The sequence below is a fragment of the Sycon ciliatum genome, chromosome 11, assembly GCF_964019385.1.
Source record: "Sycon ciliatum chromosome 11, ocSycCili1.1, whole genome shotgun sequence".
NCBI lineage: Eukaryota > Metazoa > Porifera > Calcarea > Leucosolenida > Sycettidae > Sycon > Sycon ciliatum.
Genome location: NC_088653.1, coordinates 3488677 through 3507036, shown reverse-complemented (window position 1 = coordinate 3507036; position 18360 = coordinate 3488677). Strand labels below are relative to the sequence as shown.

The 18360-nt window shown below is 46.7% G+C and overlaps 1 protein-coding gene across 1 annotated transcript in view; it reads left to right on the top strand.

The window, feature by feature from the left end:
• The window catches only part of LOC135827703 (sushi, von Willebrand factor type A, EGF and pentraxin domain-containing protein 1-like), a 57233-nt gene extending 52638 nt beyond the window's left edge, over nt 1-4595 (top strand). Inside the window, exons 17-18 of the mRNA XM_065340156.1 lie at nt 3981-4256; nt 4531-4595. Of these exons, the coding sequence (XP_065196228.1) occupies nt 3981-4256; nt 4531-4595 (341 nt within the window). The remainder of the gene's footprint in view (nt 1-3980; nt 4257-4530) is intronic.
• The last annotated feature ends 13765 nt before the right edge of the window (nt 4596-18360 follow it).

The window sequence follows — 18360 nt, the reverse complement described above, 5'->3', positions numbered from 1 at the left end:
CGCCTCCTTTTTTTGTTTACTGATTGCTGTAGTGACCTCTTGGGTGGTAAACGGCAATTCCTCATCTTTGATATCTTGCGAGCCACGAAAATCACTGGGTAGGCCAGGGCGATGAAATGTTGACTGGAAGTATTTACTAAATGTGTCGAGATTCCATTGAAATGCTTGTCATGATATTGCCATCATCGTCTGCCAGCCGAACAGGAGGAGTGTTGGTGTCCGACTTCATTTGGCAAAGATTCCGGATTGCATTGTAATAGTAGCGTGGGTCAGGTCGTAAAGCATCAGTAGCTTCTGCCTGCCTTTGCCAGAAGTCGTCTCCATCCTGCCTCAGTATTTTTCTGATTTTGTGCTGAATGCTCTTGCGCTCTTCTTTTAGAGCTTTTCTTCTGGCAGGATCTGGCTCAGCATGGATGCGTATGTGGAGATCTTTTTGGTCTTGGGATAATTGTTTTATAGTTGGATTTGTGCTCCGAGTTGGCTTAGCACGCCGAGGTTGAATACCAAAAGACGTACATGCGGCACCATGTACAGTCGACACAAAACTGTTCCATAGAGTATCAATTTCTCCCTGCCATGACGGTGATGGTGACGCTACGACGGGTAGTGACTCAGACAGAATACGTTGATATTGTTTCTGCGTGTCGGCAGAAGGCGGGTTATATGTTACAAAGCATCGGTGGTTGGCTTTTGGAGCATTGTTCGACTTCTTGAAAGAAAGTCGAACATCCGCGATTACTGGATGATGATCCGATCGGGTTATGAAGCCTCCGTATGACCGCGCGTTAGTGACAATTGACACATCCGATTTCCGTACCATGATAAAATCTATCATGTTCCTGACTTGATTCCCATCGTTATGACACAAGCCATCAGCAAACCACGTTGCACGATGCCGCATGCGGTGCTTGAACATTGTGTTAGCTAGTAGCGGTAGATGCATCTCACAAAATTCAATTAGACGGCTTCCATTGTCATTACTCATTCTGTGTTTTGAGTACATTCCTACTGGGTTCGATGAGCCAGCTGGCGAACTGCCTACCTTGGCATTCATGTCACCCAGTACCCACAAGACGTCACGACGATTAACATTTCCAACACCTTTGCTCAGCAAGGAATAAAATTCATCAGCCTCAACAGGGTTAGCTGTGGAACGTTGTAGGGTAGGAGCGTAGCAGCAGATGATTGATACCCCTCTACTGTTACGACTTCCAGTTAGCAGTATCCGTAGCGAAACTACTCGTTTGAATAGAATTGGTACGAATCGATATTTCTTAAAATATTTTTATTAGATACTATATACGAAGTAGTGGTTGCGACTTCGGCGATGATTTGTAAGAAAGGGTTTGCTCCCCACACTGGAGCTCGCGCTATTCCGCCGACTTTACTTGACACTTGACTGACTCACGACTGCCATCCACAGCACACGAGAAGTCCATCGAACCTTCGACATACTATATACAGTCAGAAAATGCAACAACTAGGCACAACACTGCCAGAGTACTGAGACATTCGACGTCCTGACACCTAGCCTCAACACATCTCAGTAGCGCTAACCGACAGCCTTCCAACTTGGAAGGTTCAAGGTTATGGAAAGACCAAAGAGGGGAAGGCAAGCGCAACGAAAACGAGGACAAGCTACAGTCCCAACGGAACAAAGAATGTCGATTGTCACCAAACAGTGACGTCCAGTGGCAATTGACATTCTTTGTTCCGTTGGGACTGTAGCTTGTGCTCGTTTTCGTTGCGCTTGCCTTCCCCATCTTTTGGTCTTTCCATAACCTTGAACCTTCCAAGTTGGAAGGCCGTCGGTTAGCGCTACGGAGATGTGTTGAAGCTAGGTGTCAGGACGTCGAATGTCTCAGTACTTTGTCAGTTTTGTGCCTAGTTGTTGCACTTTCTGACTGTATATAGTATCTAGTGACAGTGGTGGAGAGTTACCCTTAACTCGTTTCCATATGTCCTCTTCCTTTCTACTAATATTTTGATTGACGAGAATTCCTACTCCAGCTCTGGACAAAGTGCCTCCAGAACGATACAATGTGTGGCCATTGTCCAACACATCGATACCGTTGCCTTCCATCCATGTCTCAGTCAGGCCGAGGACGTCCAGGCGGTAGGTATCAAAGTCCTGAATAATCTGTTGTTTTTTGATTTTAGTCCGCAGCGAACGAACGTTGAACGTGCCAACACGGCACGACGGTGCTCCAGCTCTTTCATGTCTCCGGTGAAAAACAAGCCCAGGCTTCAGGCTATCACTACTAATTTGTCAAAAAAACTTAGACATAGTCCGAGGAACAGAAATACCCTCCAGAAGGAGACCTGACGGGAGTTCAACCCGCCATCCAATATACTCATAGTGGTATTAAAAGTACCTCAAACACACCAGGCTATTGTGTTAAAAGAATCCAAAAAAAAACCAAATTGTTATCACAGGAAAGAAATGAAGAGAGATCCACCAGAGTGAAGGAAGAGACATGGATCATTTTTGTTTAGGTGACATAACAAGGTAGGTATGTGGGGGCAGGCTTGTTGTGGCCCCTTGGCCCCTTGGCACCTTGGCCAGCCTTCACAGGCTGTAGACTGTGTAGTGGCCATGCACAGTTCTGCATGTTTTGTTTGCTCCTCACTCAGCACGTTCTGGGGCTGAATACATGTACTCGCATGCTCCGGCGCTACACACCACAAGGAAACCCGACTCCAGTCGAGATGGCACCTTTTGAAGGGTGAATCTAGTACAACTGTTCAGAAAAAAGAAAGAACACCGCCTTTCAAACTGTTCCACTGTTCATAGTATGCGCACAGTGTGCTGGCGTGCTGCAGTGTCTGCTTGGTGCTGACCAGCAAGTCAAATCTCGCGAATATCTCGGCACGCCGTACAATCCCTGGCAGCTAGCTGTCCAGCGAGTAAAGTCTCGAGTGGAGGCCTCTCAATCTGCTCACTCATTCGCCTGGCATTCAGTAGCACTTCATCGCCAAGGACTTCAAAACAGTTTTCACACTGCGCTTCAAGTCTTTTTCCTCGTGAACTTGCTGCAAACGTATGAGCTCTGCTGCGCGTGTTCCCTTTGCGTGAGGCCCAGAAACAGCTAGTATCTCCATACTTCGATTGGCTGGATCGATGTCGTCCAGGTTCTCCTTGCTATCGCCATCACGACTCTAACTGGAGACTATTTCTTCACCATTTTCCGCAAGCAGCAGCTAGCGCAGAAATTTCGCCATCCCTGAGTGAAGGAGATGGAATCCGTTCGATCAGCTAGAAAACTCTTCGTTGTGACTTAGAGGAGTGGCAGGGAATATTCTACCGGAAGCCCTTTGACTTCCCTGACTGCTGAAACTCTTCCTGCCATGACTGCTACTTCTTCAAACAAGCGAGATTCTCTTTGGTTCCACTTCACTGCACTCGAGCGTCCACGCGAAACAACCTTTTACAAAACATCATTTTTCTCAAAAAAAAAAATGATTTTCACCCTAAGCCTGGTTTTGGCAGAAGTTGGGCCATATATTGTTGATTAGCGCTTGGAACTCTCACACTGCAGTCACTGGATTGGCTGCTTGCACGTTCTTGCTTGACTGAAAATTGCCATCCAGAGCACACGAGAAGTGAACAGCACACGGTAAGTGCATCGATTCTTCCACTCGGCAAACCTGCAAGAAAGGACCACTCCATGCTCAAAACATAGTGTTTCGGGAAATTCACCCGTCTTCAGTTGAGCTTGAGTAGGCTGAGGAAGACTGTGCCCCAAAAGCACCACTTATAATTATAGTGCTCTTTGGATACAGATCGTGGTCAGGGGATACAAACTTGCAGAAGTGCACTGATTGGAAACTGGCAAACTAACTGTTCAATGTTATGTTTTACCACCGGTTTACACACTGTACCGTGCACGTAGACTCTATAACCTGCAAGGGATCATCTGTGCAAATAATATTCCTTGCCATATTTTGCTTCTTTTGCTTTCTGCCTATTTTGCCTACAGAGCTGAGCAACAGCAGAGCTTGCCAGGTGGCCAAAGGTCGAACAAGCATCAGCATTCTAGGCCTCGTAACCAACTACACAGTAAGCCTAGAGATATGCCGGTTCTATAATGGATCCATTCTCTCTGAGTCCTCCTTCCAAGCTGGGTGTGCTTCGGGCTTGACAAGTCAAGATTTAATTGCCTGGGTAGGCTCACCAGATGAAAAAGGCATGTTGTCAGATACTGCTGGTAACAAGGTTCAACAAGCTGTAGATCGCTACATCGTATGCGACATACGTAAGTTGGATTCAAGGTCAAATATGTATGTTATGCTGCATTTGGTATCAGATGTAATCAGAATGTGTTGGCGTTTCTATCATTTGAAGGGGCGGCATGGCAATGGATATGCGACGAGGTATATATAGGTAATGGACCATCAGCTTTGAACATGCTGTGTGTATTTGCACATGCTCCAAGCCCCGCTGCAGCCCAGCCTAGGTATAGCATCTTAGTCAAGCTCTTTCGCCTGTCTACCTTCACGATGTATGTACTTCCTTCTTCTTCTTCAAAGAAACGGCTGCCACTAGCCAACATTTCTCCCGGTTTATTGGACCCACTCTGATTGATAACACATAGTACTGTCTCTCTCTTATTGGCTACTGCCATCGTGAGAATAAAGATAATAATATGGCACGGGTATATGTAATGTATGGGTGTGTGGGGAGGGGGGAGGGGGTATATGTGTGTGTGTGTATGTGTGTGTGTGTGTATGTGTGAGAGAGAGTGTGTGTGTATGTGTGTGTGTGTGTGTGTGTGAGAGAGAGAGTGTGTGTAGGTGTGTGTGTGTGTGCACGTGTGTGTTTGCCTTCACTTTCTCATACGCATTACGCATTATATGCATACCGACCTTTTATGTGCACATGCACACCCGCTCTGGGCATGCACTCAAATACACACATAGGGGCATGCACTCACAAACACACAATGGCAGTGCACACAAATACACAGAAGGGCCTGCACGTACTTCCTCCGCTTCATTAAAATTGTCGCTTCGCACATCGCAAAGCTTGTGAATTGGCTCGTCTTAGTCAGACAGTCGGAATCGCTATTGTCTGTGTTCAAACATTGGTGCTATCCTTCCATCGCAATGTCCACTTTTTACTGAAGCCTAGGTGGTCTCGGACTCGGTCGGAGCTCTCTTCCGTACCAAGCAAATTCATCGCGCTCCGGACTATTCCGCCCCATGGCGCATGTTAGTTCGTGCCGTCCCACATCGTTCGCGTGGGCATTTATCAATACTGCAAGCTCGGGTATAAGAATCCTGGTATCTCTTATGAATACGAAATACTGAAGTTGATGATGGCAAGTGAAAAGTGGTCTCAAGTTCCAAAAATCGCTATTCTTGGCGCATGGTTCTTGGAAGGTAGAGGGTCTGAAAACACCAACAAATCAGTAAAGCGCTTGCCAAGGAAAGAAGGTGAGGACCTGCTTACGCTGTCCCGCTAGAAGTTCGTTACAGTGTACTTGAAAAATGCTACCTTGCCTTCATCGCCTGCAGCCTGGAGGCATGGATCGCTTGAAAACGGAGTTTCTTTACCTGAAGAATTTGAACAAGCGACTTGTTCAGGATATGGCTTGGTGCTGAAGGGTCTGCCTCAAACTCTAATGAAGACACCGACCTCAGCTGCAAGTTAAGCGAAGCGGGAGGTCACAATCTAAAGCTTGGTCCGTCGACAATGCTCTGCCTCAATTTTTAGCTGATTGTTTTGCCCTTCGAGTGGACAAAATAAATTCGAAAAATTGTTATTGGGAGCGACAATTTTAATGACGCGGAGGAAGTATTCTGCCAAACACCCCACATGAGGATATGTGCATTATGTACACCAGCTGAAGGTCCTCGAAGCTGTCTGTGTATGTATCCATAAGCCTGATTTGTGCAATCAGAAGGAACATGTTGTTGCACTGAAGATCTTTTCGTGAGTTTAAGGCCATCTGTAGTGTTTCTTATCAGGAAAATTCAAAACACTTCATTGAAAACGGCACTTTTGGGCTGTGTGCCTTCTCCGTGAAAAAAAAATAAAAAAACAAGAATTAAAAACTACCATAACACATGGATGAAAAAGCAATGAGAGAGAGAGAGAGTAAAACACTGTATACTTGATGAGAAAAATCCGTTCAGTTACCCCGTAATACTGCTCATGAGCCGGATGAGAGCACAATCGGAGCTTCAGCAACAGCCAGTGCGGGCAGAATTCTACTACTACTACTACTCTATATTCACGTTATCAAGTAAAAACTGTGCCAAATCGGTAGTCGCCATGTGCCATGTATCAGCACGTAGCCATTATTTAGCCATGGTTGGCTATAAAAACCCTGCAATCCCCACGCAAAGTGGTCATTGGCTACCCAAGCCATGTATTGCTTGGAATAAATAAATATATACAGTTAATTTCTATCACTCTCTTTGATATGTTATCTTGGTGCGATCGCCTTTTGGCTTCAGTTCGGTTTTTTCACTGATGATTGGAACTTGAAAATCTATTTCGGTAATGAATTGTGTGCTGATCTCCGCAAAGTAATAGATGCGGGGAAATTTAACAAATTACCAAGCATGCAGCTCTTGAGAGGGCACGGAACCGGGTGTGACTAGGCTCACAGCATATGACATGTGGCAGTCTATTCGATTTTTGAAGGAGACTTTTAGCTTTCTGTGTCTCTGTTGTCTTCACTCCGTTTGCAGCTGTTCACTGCTCCGTCCCTCCCATTGTGAATGGCTTTGTCAATGGGTCTGAGATTCAATGGACAGATCGTGCTACATATTCCTGCAAGCAAGGTTATGTTATAGTGGGAGATGCCACTCCAATGTGCACGGAGCATGGAACTCTATCCTCAGTCCCCTATTGTAGTGGTGAGTTGCACCCATATCAGTATTTAAAGAGCACGCGGCAGGTTTTTATCCTGTTCGTCACTGAATTCTCTTCCCAAATGATTCTAGCTGATCACTGGTTATCTCAATAGTGGATACAGCACCGTGCCAATATTTACAACTCTTGAGTCCTGTTGAAAACACCTTTTCTGTTAGGTTTAGGTGAAGTTTTTCACGATTGAGATAGATGAGCAAATGTTTCCGTGTCATAGAGATGTTCAAGTCAGGCATCTATTCAAATCAGTCTTTTATTCAAAGCACGAATCTCTACGTATGTCAATACTAAAACCAGCCTTATGTGCTGACAGTGTATCTTAAAAAACGTTAGTATTCAATCAGTATTCAGTATTCAAAATTTACTATTCAATCAGTATTTAGCGCAGCAGTGACGTCCGCTCCAGAAGTATCATTTTAATTTATCAAAGGGAGAGTTCGGGGACAGACTCTGCCTCCGTTACGGATGGACACCGGCCAGGGTACCGTCATACTGCTCTAGCGGCCAAGAGGCAACTGCCCCGCATTCCCTGTCGTGCCCCTATAGAGGGTTTCCCTCCATTAGACACAATGGTATTCGGGACGTCACGGCCCGGTTGCTGAACGAGGTGTGGACCAGTGTGTCCATCGAGCCCTTGCTGCAACCGCTGACGGAGGAGCGTCTTCGCTACCGGACCGCGAATGTGGAGGACCGTGCCTGGTTGGATGTCGCTGCCAATGGTCCGTGGGGCAGTCGTTTTGAGCGTACACTTATTGATATGCGGGTTAACACGCATGCACTCTCTATTGCAGACCAGTGGAGAGCACACATCATATGGAGGATTCATGGAGTGCTGGGCAACCGAATCTGGCATGTGATAATCATGTAGGATAGTCCCCATGTCTGGGTCGGTTGTCCTGATGTAGCGCAAGACAGTGTCGCTTCTCCATCGGCCCATTGCCCTGATTAGCCAGTCCGGGGTACCCGCCATGGCTGCAGTTGTGGCGGCACCGATGCGGAACGAATGACCAGCGTAATCGCGTGAATTGGGTGTTCCCGTGAGTGGGAGAAGCTGTCGGAGCTCTTCTGTCAGTGCCTGCCTGGTCAGCGGTCTCCCAGGGCGGTAGCGGAAGAGTGCGTCAGTGGCGTCAGACGGACAGACTGTAAAATATGCCAGGAGGGCGGCAACCGGGCAAGGTTGTGAAGTGGTACTACTGATTATCTGCATGGCCCTGACAGAGTTGGTCCGTCTTCGATTGCTTGATGTGGAAGCGGATATATGTGCGTCCTTGAGTGACATCCAGAGTCACATCCTGGCGCGTGGCAGGGTCAAGCCCGGCTGGAGGCGCAGTGAATTCAGCGCCTCGAACAAATCCGAAGAAGGCGAGCACCATTGCCGCCTTGAGCATGCCCTTGTCCTGCTGGTGACGCCGTTGGTCCAGGCTGAGTTGGTTGAGGAGCTTCCGCAGCAAATCAATGGTGATTGGGAGGCGAGTGCGCTGGATTGCCGGGTCAGTCGCCGTCCTCTTGATGCCTCGCATAACACGTGGCGGCAGCAATGCGTTCATCGTTGGTTTTCGGAATCCGGCTTCGAGATGTTTGTTGCGTACTGCGGCCATGTAGACATGAATTGTCTGTGGTTGAACCGATTGTGTGAGGTGTGCTGCGAAGCAGCTGGGCATCGTGTCTGTAGCCGGCATGGGCGTCCATCTCTGCAACGCACAGAATTGCGTAAATTTCCTTTCGCCAGTGGTGTACGTGCGCCGTGTTGTCGGGGCGATTGCCATGGCTGCCAGGTCGGCGACCTCCTGCATCAGTCCAGGAGAGGGAGACGGATTGCAGTGTCCGGGGCTTGCTGTGCCGATGGTGCCAGCTGCTGGAATGCCTTTCAGAGTGATACGGAAATAGGGCTTGGCGCGGCTAAACCTCTTGTTGATATCCCATAAGCGCCGCGTAAATGTTCTGCCTGGTACGAGGACTCTAAGGAAAAAGACTCAAATGCCATTAGTATTTGTAGCAGGTGTTGTGAGCTGCATTTGGATTGAAAAACATGTCAGCGCCTTATAGGTTCGGCCTGGTCCCATAGCTCAGTATTTGGAGCTTTGCTTATGACAAGCAAAGTAAAAAAAAAAGTAAAATCTTCTCTTTTCAGGTGGTTCACTTCCCCAAACCTTTTAGTATTTACCTTGGATTTGATGTAATATACTAATGCTAATGTGTGACGTATTCTTGTTCTTGGCCCTTCAGGGTGGGTGTTTCAGGACGGGTTATCTCGTCCTGGGCACTGAATGGGCTCATGTTCTTGCATTTTTTCCATTGTTGTGCATGACGATTTTGCCTCGTTTTGTGCTTCACTCTAACATCTGCACGTATTCCCCTACAGAGGATACAGGTCTAACAGGTTATCGGTATTGCAGTACCACCAATGCAATTTTAAAAAGAACAGCGCTGGGCACACATTACCAGTTCAAAACTAGCCAAGCTTATTGCAACTTGAAGAATGGAAGGCTTCTTACTGAAAAATCCTTTAATGGGATGTGCGTAGGAAATTTATCTTCGTCTAAACTGATCGCATGGGTTGATGCACTACCTCAACCAAATTTTGCTTTAGCCACAAACGGGAATCGACACATTTTAAGGGAAGCCTATGCCATATGCGAATTTGGTAAGTATTCATTCAGTTTGGCAGAGGCATCAATGCCCGACCAGTACTGCTGTGTCTTGGTGCAACCCCTGCTCAGTAGTTGTGACGTTTGATTTAGTCTCTGTGCGATTGTCTTCCTTCTTATTTTTGAGCTGGGAATGTGAGCATGATGAACAAAGGATGTGTTTTCCTAAATAGACTCTTTTCAAGTCTATCAACTTTCCTCACAGCCTCTATCCCAAAGCAAACCGGTTTGGCATACAACACATCAAAATTGTACAAATAGCCGGTCCTGCCAATGCTGACCTCATCAAATAAAAAAGAGTATTATTCCTGTAGCTATGCAGAAGACGTTACTTCAGTAACGTCTGGCGCTAGCCAGGGTCCTCACAGCTTTAATTCCCGTAGCTATGCAGAAGACGTTACTTTAGTAACGTCTGGCGCTAGCCAGGGTCCACACAGCTTTAATTTGGTGTTTGTTTGTTTGTTTGTTTGTTTGTTTGTTTGTTTGTGTCACGCCTGGCGCTATCCCGTATCTGTCCCGTACTGTACCGTATCAGCAAAGACAGCTGGCCACAATACTTTTGTTTGTTTGTGCCATCGACATGCCTGGCGCTATCCCGTACCTGTCCCGTACCATCAAGAGTACGGTACCATCAAGAGAATGAATATATATGCGAAGTGTATGGGGGAATGCATTCAGTGCAGTAACATTTTGTGTGGATTTGTGTGCGAGGCCGAGATCCCACTGGCAGGCTGGCTGGGCCGCCTGTCGACCAGCCCGGGAATCGCATGTAGGCCGATAGCATCATAATTATAACGTATATACAGTCATGTAGATGTATAGCAGGGAGTCATATTATGTAAACGACTCCCTGCTGTATGGGGAGATTTTCTGGAAAGAAATACGAAGTAGGCCTTGGCGGATAATGCCGGCAGAAAAATTGGCAGAATTCGGTACTTTTTCTGGTAGGTTTCATGCATGTTTGGTATGTGGATAAAGAAATGGAGCAGAATTCGAGGAATTGCACGCCATAAGGTTTGTAAGGTTCTGCCAATTTCACTGCTTTTCGAGCAGAATCTGCCACCTTTTTGAGCATTATCCGCCAAGGCCTAATACGAAGTAGGGAGACGAGTAAATGCAATCAGAATGGATGTTAGTTGCCGTCAGTATAATAATAAGAAGAAGAAGAACGCCCGTGATCGGCAGAGTCAGCGCCGGTCCCAGGAAACGTCAGGACAGACATTCCGTCGACTCCAGAACGCCCGTGATCGGCAGAGTAAGCGCCGGTACCATAGCTTTGCAGAAGACGTTACTTCAGTATTTCATTGAAACGTTTTTGCAATACAATGATGTAGCTAATCAAAGGAAAAAGCATTTCCATCAGTTCTACCAACATGCACGATGAGCTAGGCAACAAAGCATAGCGCAGGGCCCTGAGCTTCCAAGCTCTCTCGTTTGGTATTTGTGTGTTTGTTTGTTTGTTTGTTTGTTTGTGTCACGCCTGGCGCTATCCGTATCTGACGGCAAAAAAGCATAGGATGTTATAATTTTTTTAATTCTTCTATTTTTTTTTCAGGCATATCCTGGGATTCGAACCCACACCATCGCCCTATATGCATTCCCACATACACTTCGCATTCATACCCATTCTTCCAAGTTGCTTCACGTTATTATCTTGCGTTTGAAAGCCCTATTTGAATATTGCGGGCAGCTGTATGTGGCCAGCTGAGTTTGATGGTACGGTACGGTGCGGGAGATGGTGTCGTATTACCCTCGATCGTACCTGTCCCGTACCTATCCCCTACCGTACCGTGCCATCAAAGACGGTGGCCACAATGCATATTCAAATAGGGCTTTCATATGCAAGATCACAATGTGAAACAACTTGAAAGAATTAGTATGTATGCGAAGTGTATCGGGGGATGCGTGCAGGGCGCGCAATCGTGCGGGTTCAAATCCCAGGTTATGTCTTAAAAAAAAGGAATTCTTTAAAGAATTTATAACATGCCTATCCTTTTTTTTCTCTAGGTCATCAAGGCAAAAAAGCATAGCGTAGGGCCCTGGGCTTCCAAGCTCTCTCGTTATCTTGGTTCGAGTCCTGGTGGTGACAGTCAATTTTTTCTTCAGACTTTTCCCGTTTGTCTCTTTCCCTCAAACTAGTGAAGATTTTATGACTTGGGGCTCCCCGCTTGATAGAGTGTACGTGAAGTGTGTGGGTACAGTGAGGGCTGCGTCCCACCCGCCTGTGTGGATTCACTGGAAGTGTGAGTTACGAAGTCTGAAGAAAATGTTGAACAGTCTCTGCTGGGATGACGACTACACCATAGCTCAGTGGTTAGAGCATCGCTAGCTACAAGCGAGGGTCCTTGGTTCGAGTCCTGGTGGTGACAGTCAATTTTTTCTTCAGACTTTTTCCGTTTGCCTCTTTCCCTCAAACTAGTGAAGTATTATTATTATTATTACTGGGTCCGACTTATTAAAATGTGCGTTTCGCTTCGAACGTCAGCCAAACAAATTCAAATAATCTCAGGACGGAACAAACTTTCCAGCTACCTAACACTATCCTTCAGTTGTGGATTTGTGATGTTGAAGAAGAAATGGCTCCAATCCCAAAGGAGGCAGCGTCTCAGGATCCTAGTCGACTCGAGTATTTTGCGTGCAAATTTTGTCGTCAGAGGACTCCTGTTGCTTCTCGCGCAACACAGAGAAGGCCTGGTGCTGAAATCAACACCCCACTGCGATGGGGAATTGTCACGGAGTACCAGAAACTCCTGGGTGATCGTTCTCGAGTGCTTCCTGGCGGATTGAAATCGCCGAGTGCAGTCGCTGTTTCCTTGGAAGAATCAAGTAACAGCGAACTCGTCATCCAGAAACTCGTGCAGAAAGCACCTGCATCGCTCCGTCCAGTTTGTGCTGATCTCTCTCGCATTCGTTCACGATGTGGCGGCCGACGAATCAAGAGTACAGAAGAGATTGTCGAGAAGTTGATCGATATAAACAACCGCCCTTGACGTCGACTTTCAGACGACAACCTGGCTGGAAAACTGTAGCGCAGAAAGGGTGAATACGTGAATGGCGCGGAGTCCCCGCCGACTCCTCATAGGCGCGATCGCGATGCGTCACAAGATCGCCAGTCTACGGGGCCAGTGGATTCGTGAAACAGGCAGGGAAGAGCGCGCACGGTCTGATGCAGCTGACTGTGTCGACAGTCATGTAGACACAGATCAGACTCTGTAGTTCTAGTAACTTCTACGCGCGCGCGCGGCACACGGTGATGAAAAGCAGGGAGTAGTGCAATACCAGTATGGTATTGTACTACTCCCTGATGAGAAGTGATTTTTTTATGCGTGATGGTTTACTTGCTCGCCTCATTCGAAAGTGTCGTGGGAGCGTCAGGCGAAAACACCTACAGCCACCATTCTGGCAGTCGTACTGCACGAGGAGGAGGCGAAGTCGATCGTCTAAATCGTGCCTATGGAGTGAAATAATCAAGAAAGCGCAGTGTAGCTTGGAGGAGATGAAAAAATGTCGACGTTTTGCAGGCTGACGCACTTGAAGAAGCGCCCTCAAACACCAGCAGAGATGAAAACTACAAGGTCAGGCCAAGAAACGACACAGTAGTAATCTATCTATCGTCTCTTGGTCGATATTTTAGTACAGGTGCTCCTTTGGACATAGTCTTGAGGTTTGAAGCGAAGCGCACATTTTAATAAGTCGGACCAAGTATTATTTAAACAAACGGCGAGGAAACAATACTTAATAACCGCAATCAATAAATTTGGCTGAACCGCCATTTGTGTACTTTAATCATGCAATGTAAAAATGGTGGAGACGATGTGCAATAAAACGATGAAAATATGAAGAAATGGTGTAGAGAAAAATATGGATTCAAACAAGTTTTCGTACAACACACAGCAGTAATCTTCGTTGTACTAAAGGACACAAAAAATCGAACTATTATAGAAAATCTATAAAATGTGTATATGCCACAGATGCCAACTCAGGAGCCTCATTGGCATAAGGCTCCCGAACAGGATATCGAACATCGACCTGCACCAGCGCTGTCGGGAAGAGCCACTGTCAACCACCATTGGAAAGACAGGTATGCAGATGCTGAGGCATGCCATGCGACTGTCGCCGGACACCGCAGCCGGTCACCCCAGCGCAGCAAGCCATGAGTGGGTACTTCACTCCACAGCAGAGTGGGCACAAGGGACGGGATATGGGAGTTCTGACTGTAGTGCAGGATAAGATGCAGTATTGCTGTTGCCAGGGTCTTGAAACAGAATGATAATCAATTGTGCACATTCGATTTTATTCTTCCGATCGAAGTGATCTGGTCGGGGGGATCGGGATCAAGTTTCCACAGTTGAAAGCAGCCTAGGCCCAAGGTGGATGTGTGAGGCCTGAACCATACTAAACCATTTCGTTTTCAAAGGATCAGTCGGAAGTGAACTGCCTCAAACAAAGGAAGAATGCCATAAAGACCGCCAGACCCACCAGAACTGTAAACCCTGACCTTGCTTGTCATGAGCAATGCCCTAGCCATCCGAACTATGGGACCAGGCTGGACCTAGACGGCTCTGACCAGTTTTTTCCTCAAAAGGCAGATCAAAACACGTGTCACACATACTGTTGGCACTTGAGTCTTTCTCAACCATCCCCCCCCCCCTCCCCTCCGCACCTCCCACCTCTACCCCCAGGGGACCAATATTTCGGAGAAAAAAAGAACGGGTGTTATGTGCAGTTTGCAACTAAATCCAATGTTATGCAGCATTTTTGAATTGGTTCTACTAGTACTGTAAAGTCTGGAAACGAACACTTCGCAGCAAACGCCAATTTCCCAGCAAACGCCAACTTCGCAGCAAACACCCACTTCGCAGCAAACGCCAACTTCGCAGCAAACGCCCACTTCGCAGCAAATGCCAATTTCCCAGCAAACGCCCACTTCGCAGCAAACGCCCACTTCGCAGCAAACGCCCACTTTACAGCAAACGCCAACTTCGAAGCAAACGCCAACTTCGCAGCAAACGCCCACTTTGCAGCAAACGCCCACTTCGCAGCAAACGCCCACTTCGCAGCAAATGCCCACTTCGTAGCAAACACCCACCACAGCCGGTCCATATATTTTTTTGTCTATTTCAGGCTAATACAGTTGTACTAAACCGTCATAAATGTTGAATGCGTACGAAAACAATTGTTATACCTACAAACTGCCTATGTCGAACCATGAGGCGCTGCTCACCCCAACAAGGGTTGGTCAGCAATATCAGAGATAGAGAAAGGGGGAAGCTTCGCGAAAACTAGTTGTACAAAACCAGACGCCCCTATCTAACAGCACTCCTCATACATGACAGAATCACCCACTGTGTTTTTTTGCAAAGTTGATGTGCAAAGTCATATAACTGGCATTGATTTTGACAAACGCGAATCAGTATTGTAAGGGTGTCGATTTCTCTCCGATTTTCATCCTCTTTAGATTGCAACAGACAAGCGAGTGATCAAATTTCGAATATATTAGCCGATGGTATGGTTCAGTGCAACAGTGGATATGAGTATCTAGGTAATCAACCAGTGTGCAACGGCAGTAATCAGGTTTCAACATGCACACGTAAGTCATTTGTCTAAGTTTCTTCAAGCCGCGAAAGACGAGCAGCGGAGCCGCAGTGGAACCCGGCCCTGATGAAAACAGAAATGCGCAGCAGCTTTTATGCAACAGGCCCCGTACCCTAACGTACGGGATACACTAATTTAGGCTATAGTAAAGGGTCAGGTAAAGTTCCATACTAGCCAGGCAAGGATACTACACAAACCTAGCCAGATGAAACAAAACATATTCAAGTGCACAGAAACCTCTAGATCACATACATGCATTCGAATTAGCAGGGGAGGAGTACTGGTCCACAGTGGCGACTTGCAGACTGCCCGAGCGGCATGTTTGAACAGCCTATGTAGACGTTGTTCCTGAGCAACTCACAAATACGGGTAGTAATTAATAGAAACATACTAAAATACTGGCAAAATGATAGATCTGAAGTAGGTTAGTGGGCATGGATATGGCAGCGAGGAAGTATGTCGTAGCAGGACAGCAATTTTGCAGGCAACGGGGACAAGCAACATGGTCCACCATTGTGGTCCAACTCCTGTCCGGGTCAAAATGCAGGCCGAGGTGTTTTATAGATGTGACTACTGGTAAGACTTGTGAATTTCATATAACATTGATGTCGAGGGTAGTCGCTCTACCTTGTGGTATGGCAAGTATCTTAGTCTTGGTCTCGTTGAGGATCAGTTCACGTTTCTTCTACCAAGTGGCCAGGTACTGAACTGGAGGGAGTGAGGCGCTGGGAGATAACTTGTGGCTGTGGACTGCTCGCATGCAGCGAGATGTCTTCAGCAAACTGAACAGTGGTGACGTCCTGAGGGGCAGGGTTGAGGGCAATAGCATTTTTGTATCATGGTTCTTCAGTAGCAATTGGCCTGGAAATCTCTGATTAGCTCAAAAGCAGAACCACATTGTCGAATTGCTAGGTTGCAACGGTTTCGAAAATGAAACCATGGTTTGCGAGCACAGTAATTCTTTATGAAGGTCCCCTTCTTGTTTTTTCCTGATGTCAGTGAATATCTGGTGTGAATATCTGATGTGTTTTTCTGTTGGGGATTTCTGGTGTGCGTTTTGTATTATTTACAGCTGTCAAATGTGCCGTACCTAATATTACAGATGGGCAGCAAACTGCATCACAGATATCGTTCCAGGAAACAGTAACATACTCATGCAAAGCTCATCATGCGCTAGTTGGAGAAGCCCAACCGACATGCCAGGCTGATCGCTCATTGACATCAACACCCACCTGCAAAGGTAAGCATCTCTGTCTGGCTTTTAACTGCCTGTGTGAGGTTCAGACCATCTCCCCTGACACGTTTCTGTATATGCAACTTGCAACACCTGCGATGAGCCACGACTGCGACACACGGGTTAATATGTTGTTGCTTGTAGCGTCATCACCATGCACTACTAATTGCTTTTGAACCTAGAGTCGAATCTGTACTACATTAATGGACATCGCTAAAGCTGAAATTACTTGAATTGAAGAACTAGGGGTTCTAGAGGCTAAGACACAAAGAGGTAGGGATAATCAACTTGATAGAGTGTCAGATGGTGCTCTTGAATTCACCCTTTTTTGATATACATCTAACTTCAGCCGGCAGCTTATTCCAGAGAATGGAACCTTGGGAACGGATGAAAGACCGTCCCGCAGGACCAGGAAGGAAGGTAACATGTAGGAGCCATATCACCTGTACGCGAGTGGCCCTTCGGTCATGATCTTCTTGAGAAGGTGCGGTTGGGGTGAAAAAAGACGAAAACAAGTGACTTGACAGAGAGCGCAGGCAACCGGATAAAAACAGGAGGAGCTTTCGCTGACACAATCTCTCAATGGTGAGAGTCTCTCTCGTAGCGGCTGAGTCACGATCTGGTTCTGCAGTCGTAGGATTGCTCGAACCCAGGACTTCGGCGATCTTTAGAGCCGAGCGAGACCAGCGGCAGACAGCGAGGGAAAGAAGGCATTTGCGGCGTAGCACAGCTTGGCTTGTATCATGGCGACACACCATACCCGGCGGGCAGTGATGCTAAGTTCATCCCCATGTCGCCATAGGCAACTTACGGCCTTCCTTGTCTGGCTAGCAAGGTGTTGGTATTTGAGACCGCCAGCTCAGGTCGTCAACGAAAATAACACCAAGGTATTTTGCGGATGACATTATGGCAGGCTCATCTCCATTGCAGCGGATGCGATCGACTGAATTTTGTTGCCCTTGAGGCTTCGAAAACATTACTTGGGTCGTCTTCCCCCCCCAAATGTCTAGTCGAGATTTTGCAAGGTCACGTTGCATACCACAACAAAGCATTTATATATTTTTATTTGAATGCACAAGTACACACGGGCTGCAAGCCCAATAACATGGAAGCAAATGTGATAATGGCGTTATTTTAGAACATTTTGGACTGCGTACCTCCGCTAGGCTCAAAAGCAGAATCTCTTTGTCGATTTGACAGGTAACAATGATTTCGTACAGGAAACCAGTGTTTTGGGCTGAGGTTCACTTATTGTTATTCCCCATGTCAGTGAATTTCTGGTGTGTTTCTATTATATACAGCTGTCAATTGTACTGTACCTAATATCACAAATGGGCAGCAAGCTGTATCGGAAATATCTTTCCAGCAAACAGCCAACTATTCATGCAGTGCTCATCATGTGTTAGTTGGAGATGCACAGCCAACATGCCAGGCTAATCGCTCCTTGACTTCAACACCCACATGCAAAGGTGAGCAACGTGTACATTGCTGAAGTTGAAATTTCTCCACCTTATGCTACAGGAACCTTGAGACTGCTATTGAAGCTCGCAACAGCCATTTTCTCGTCACAGCTGTTTCAAGTCACGTGTTGGGTCGCAAAGATTGGTATTGTGAGTAGGCCTTTCGTAAGTTGAGATATCGGACAAATAAGTGAGGTTCTGCTCCAGGTTACGGGGTTGTGACACGAAGAATCTCCGGACCTCTCTTCGCGTTTCCGTAACGCAAAGAACATCTGCTCTGCTCTACGTCACATAGGGACAGCACGTGGAATGTGTACTGGTAATTTCTCCTTCCATATTTGGTATTTGATCGATGGCCAGCAGGTCTCTATGGTTTTCTTTGCATGTGCCACAATGTAGAGAACAGCATCTACAAAAGTAGAAATCTGGACTCAAAACACGCCAAGATGTGGACTCTAGCCCAGACTCCTTTAAATGTGAACCATACAGCTTGCTTAAGAGCGCCTAGGTCTAATGCTTTATGACCCTGGAGCCTCTCTGTTT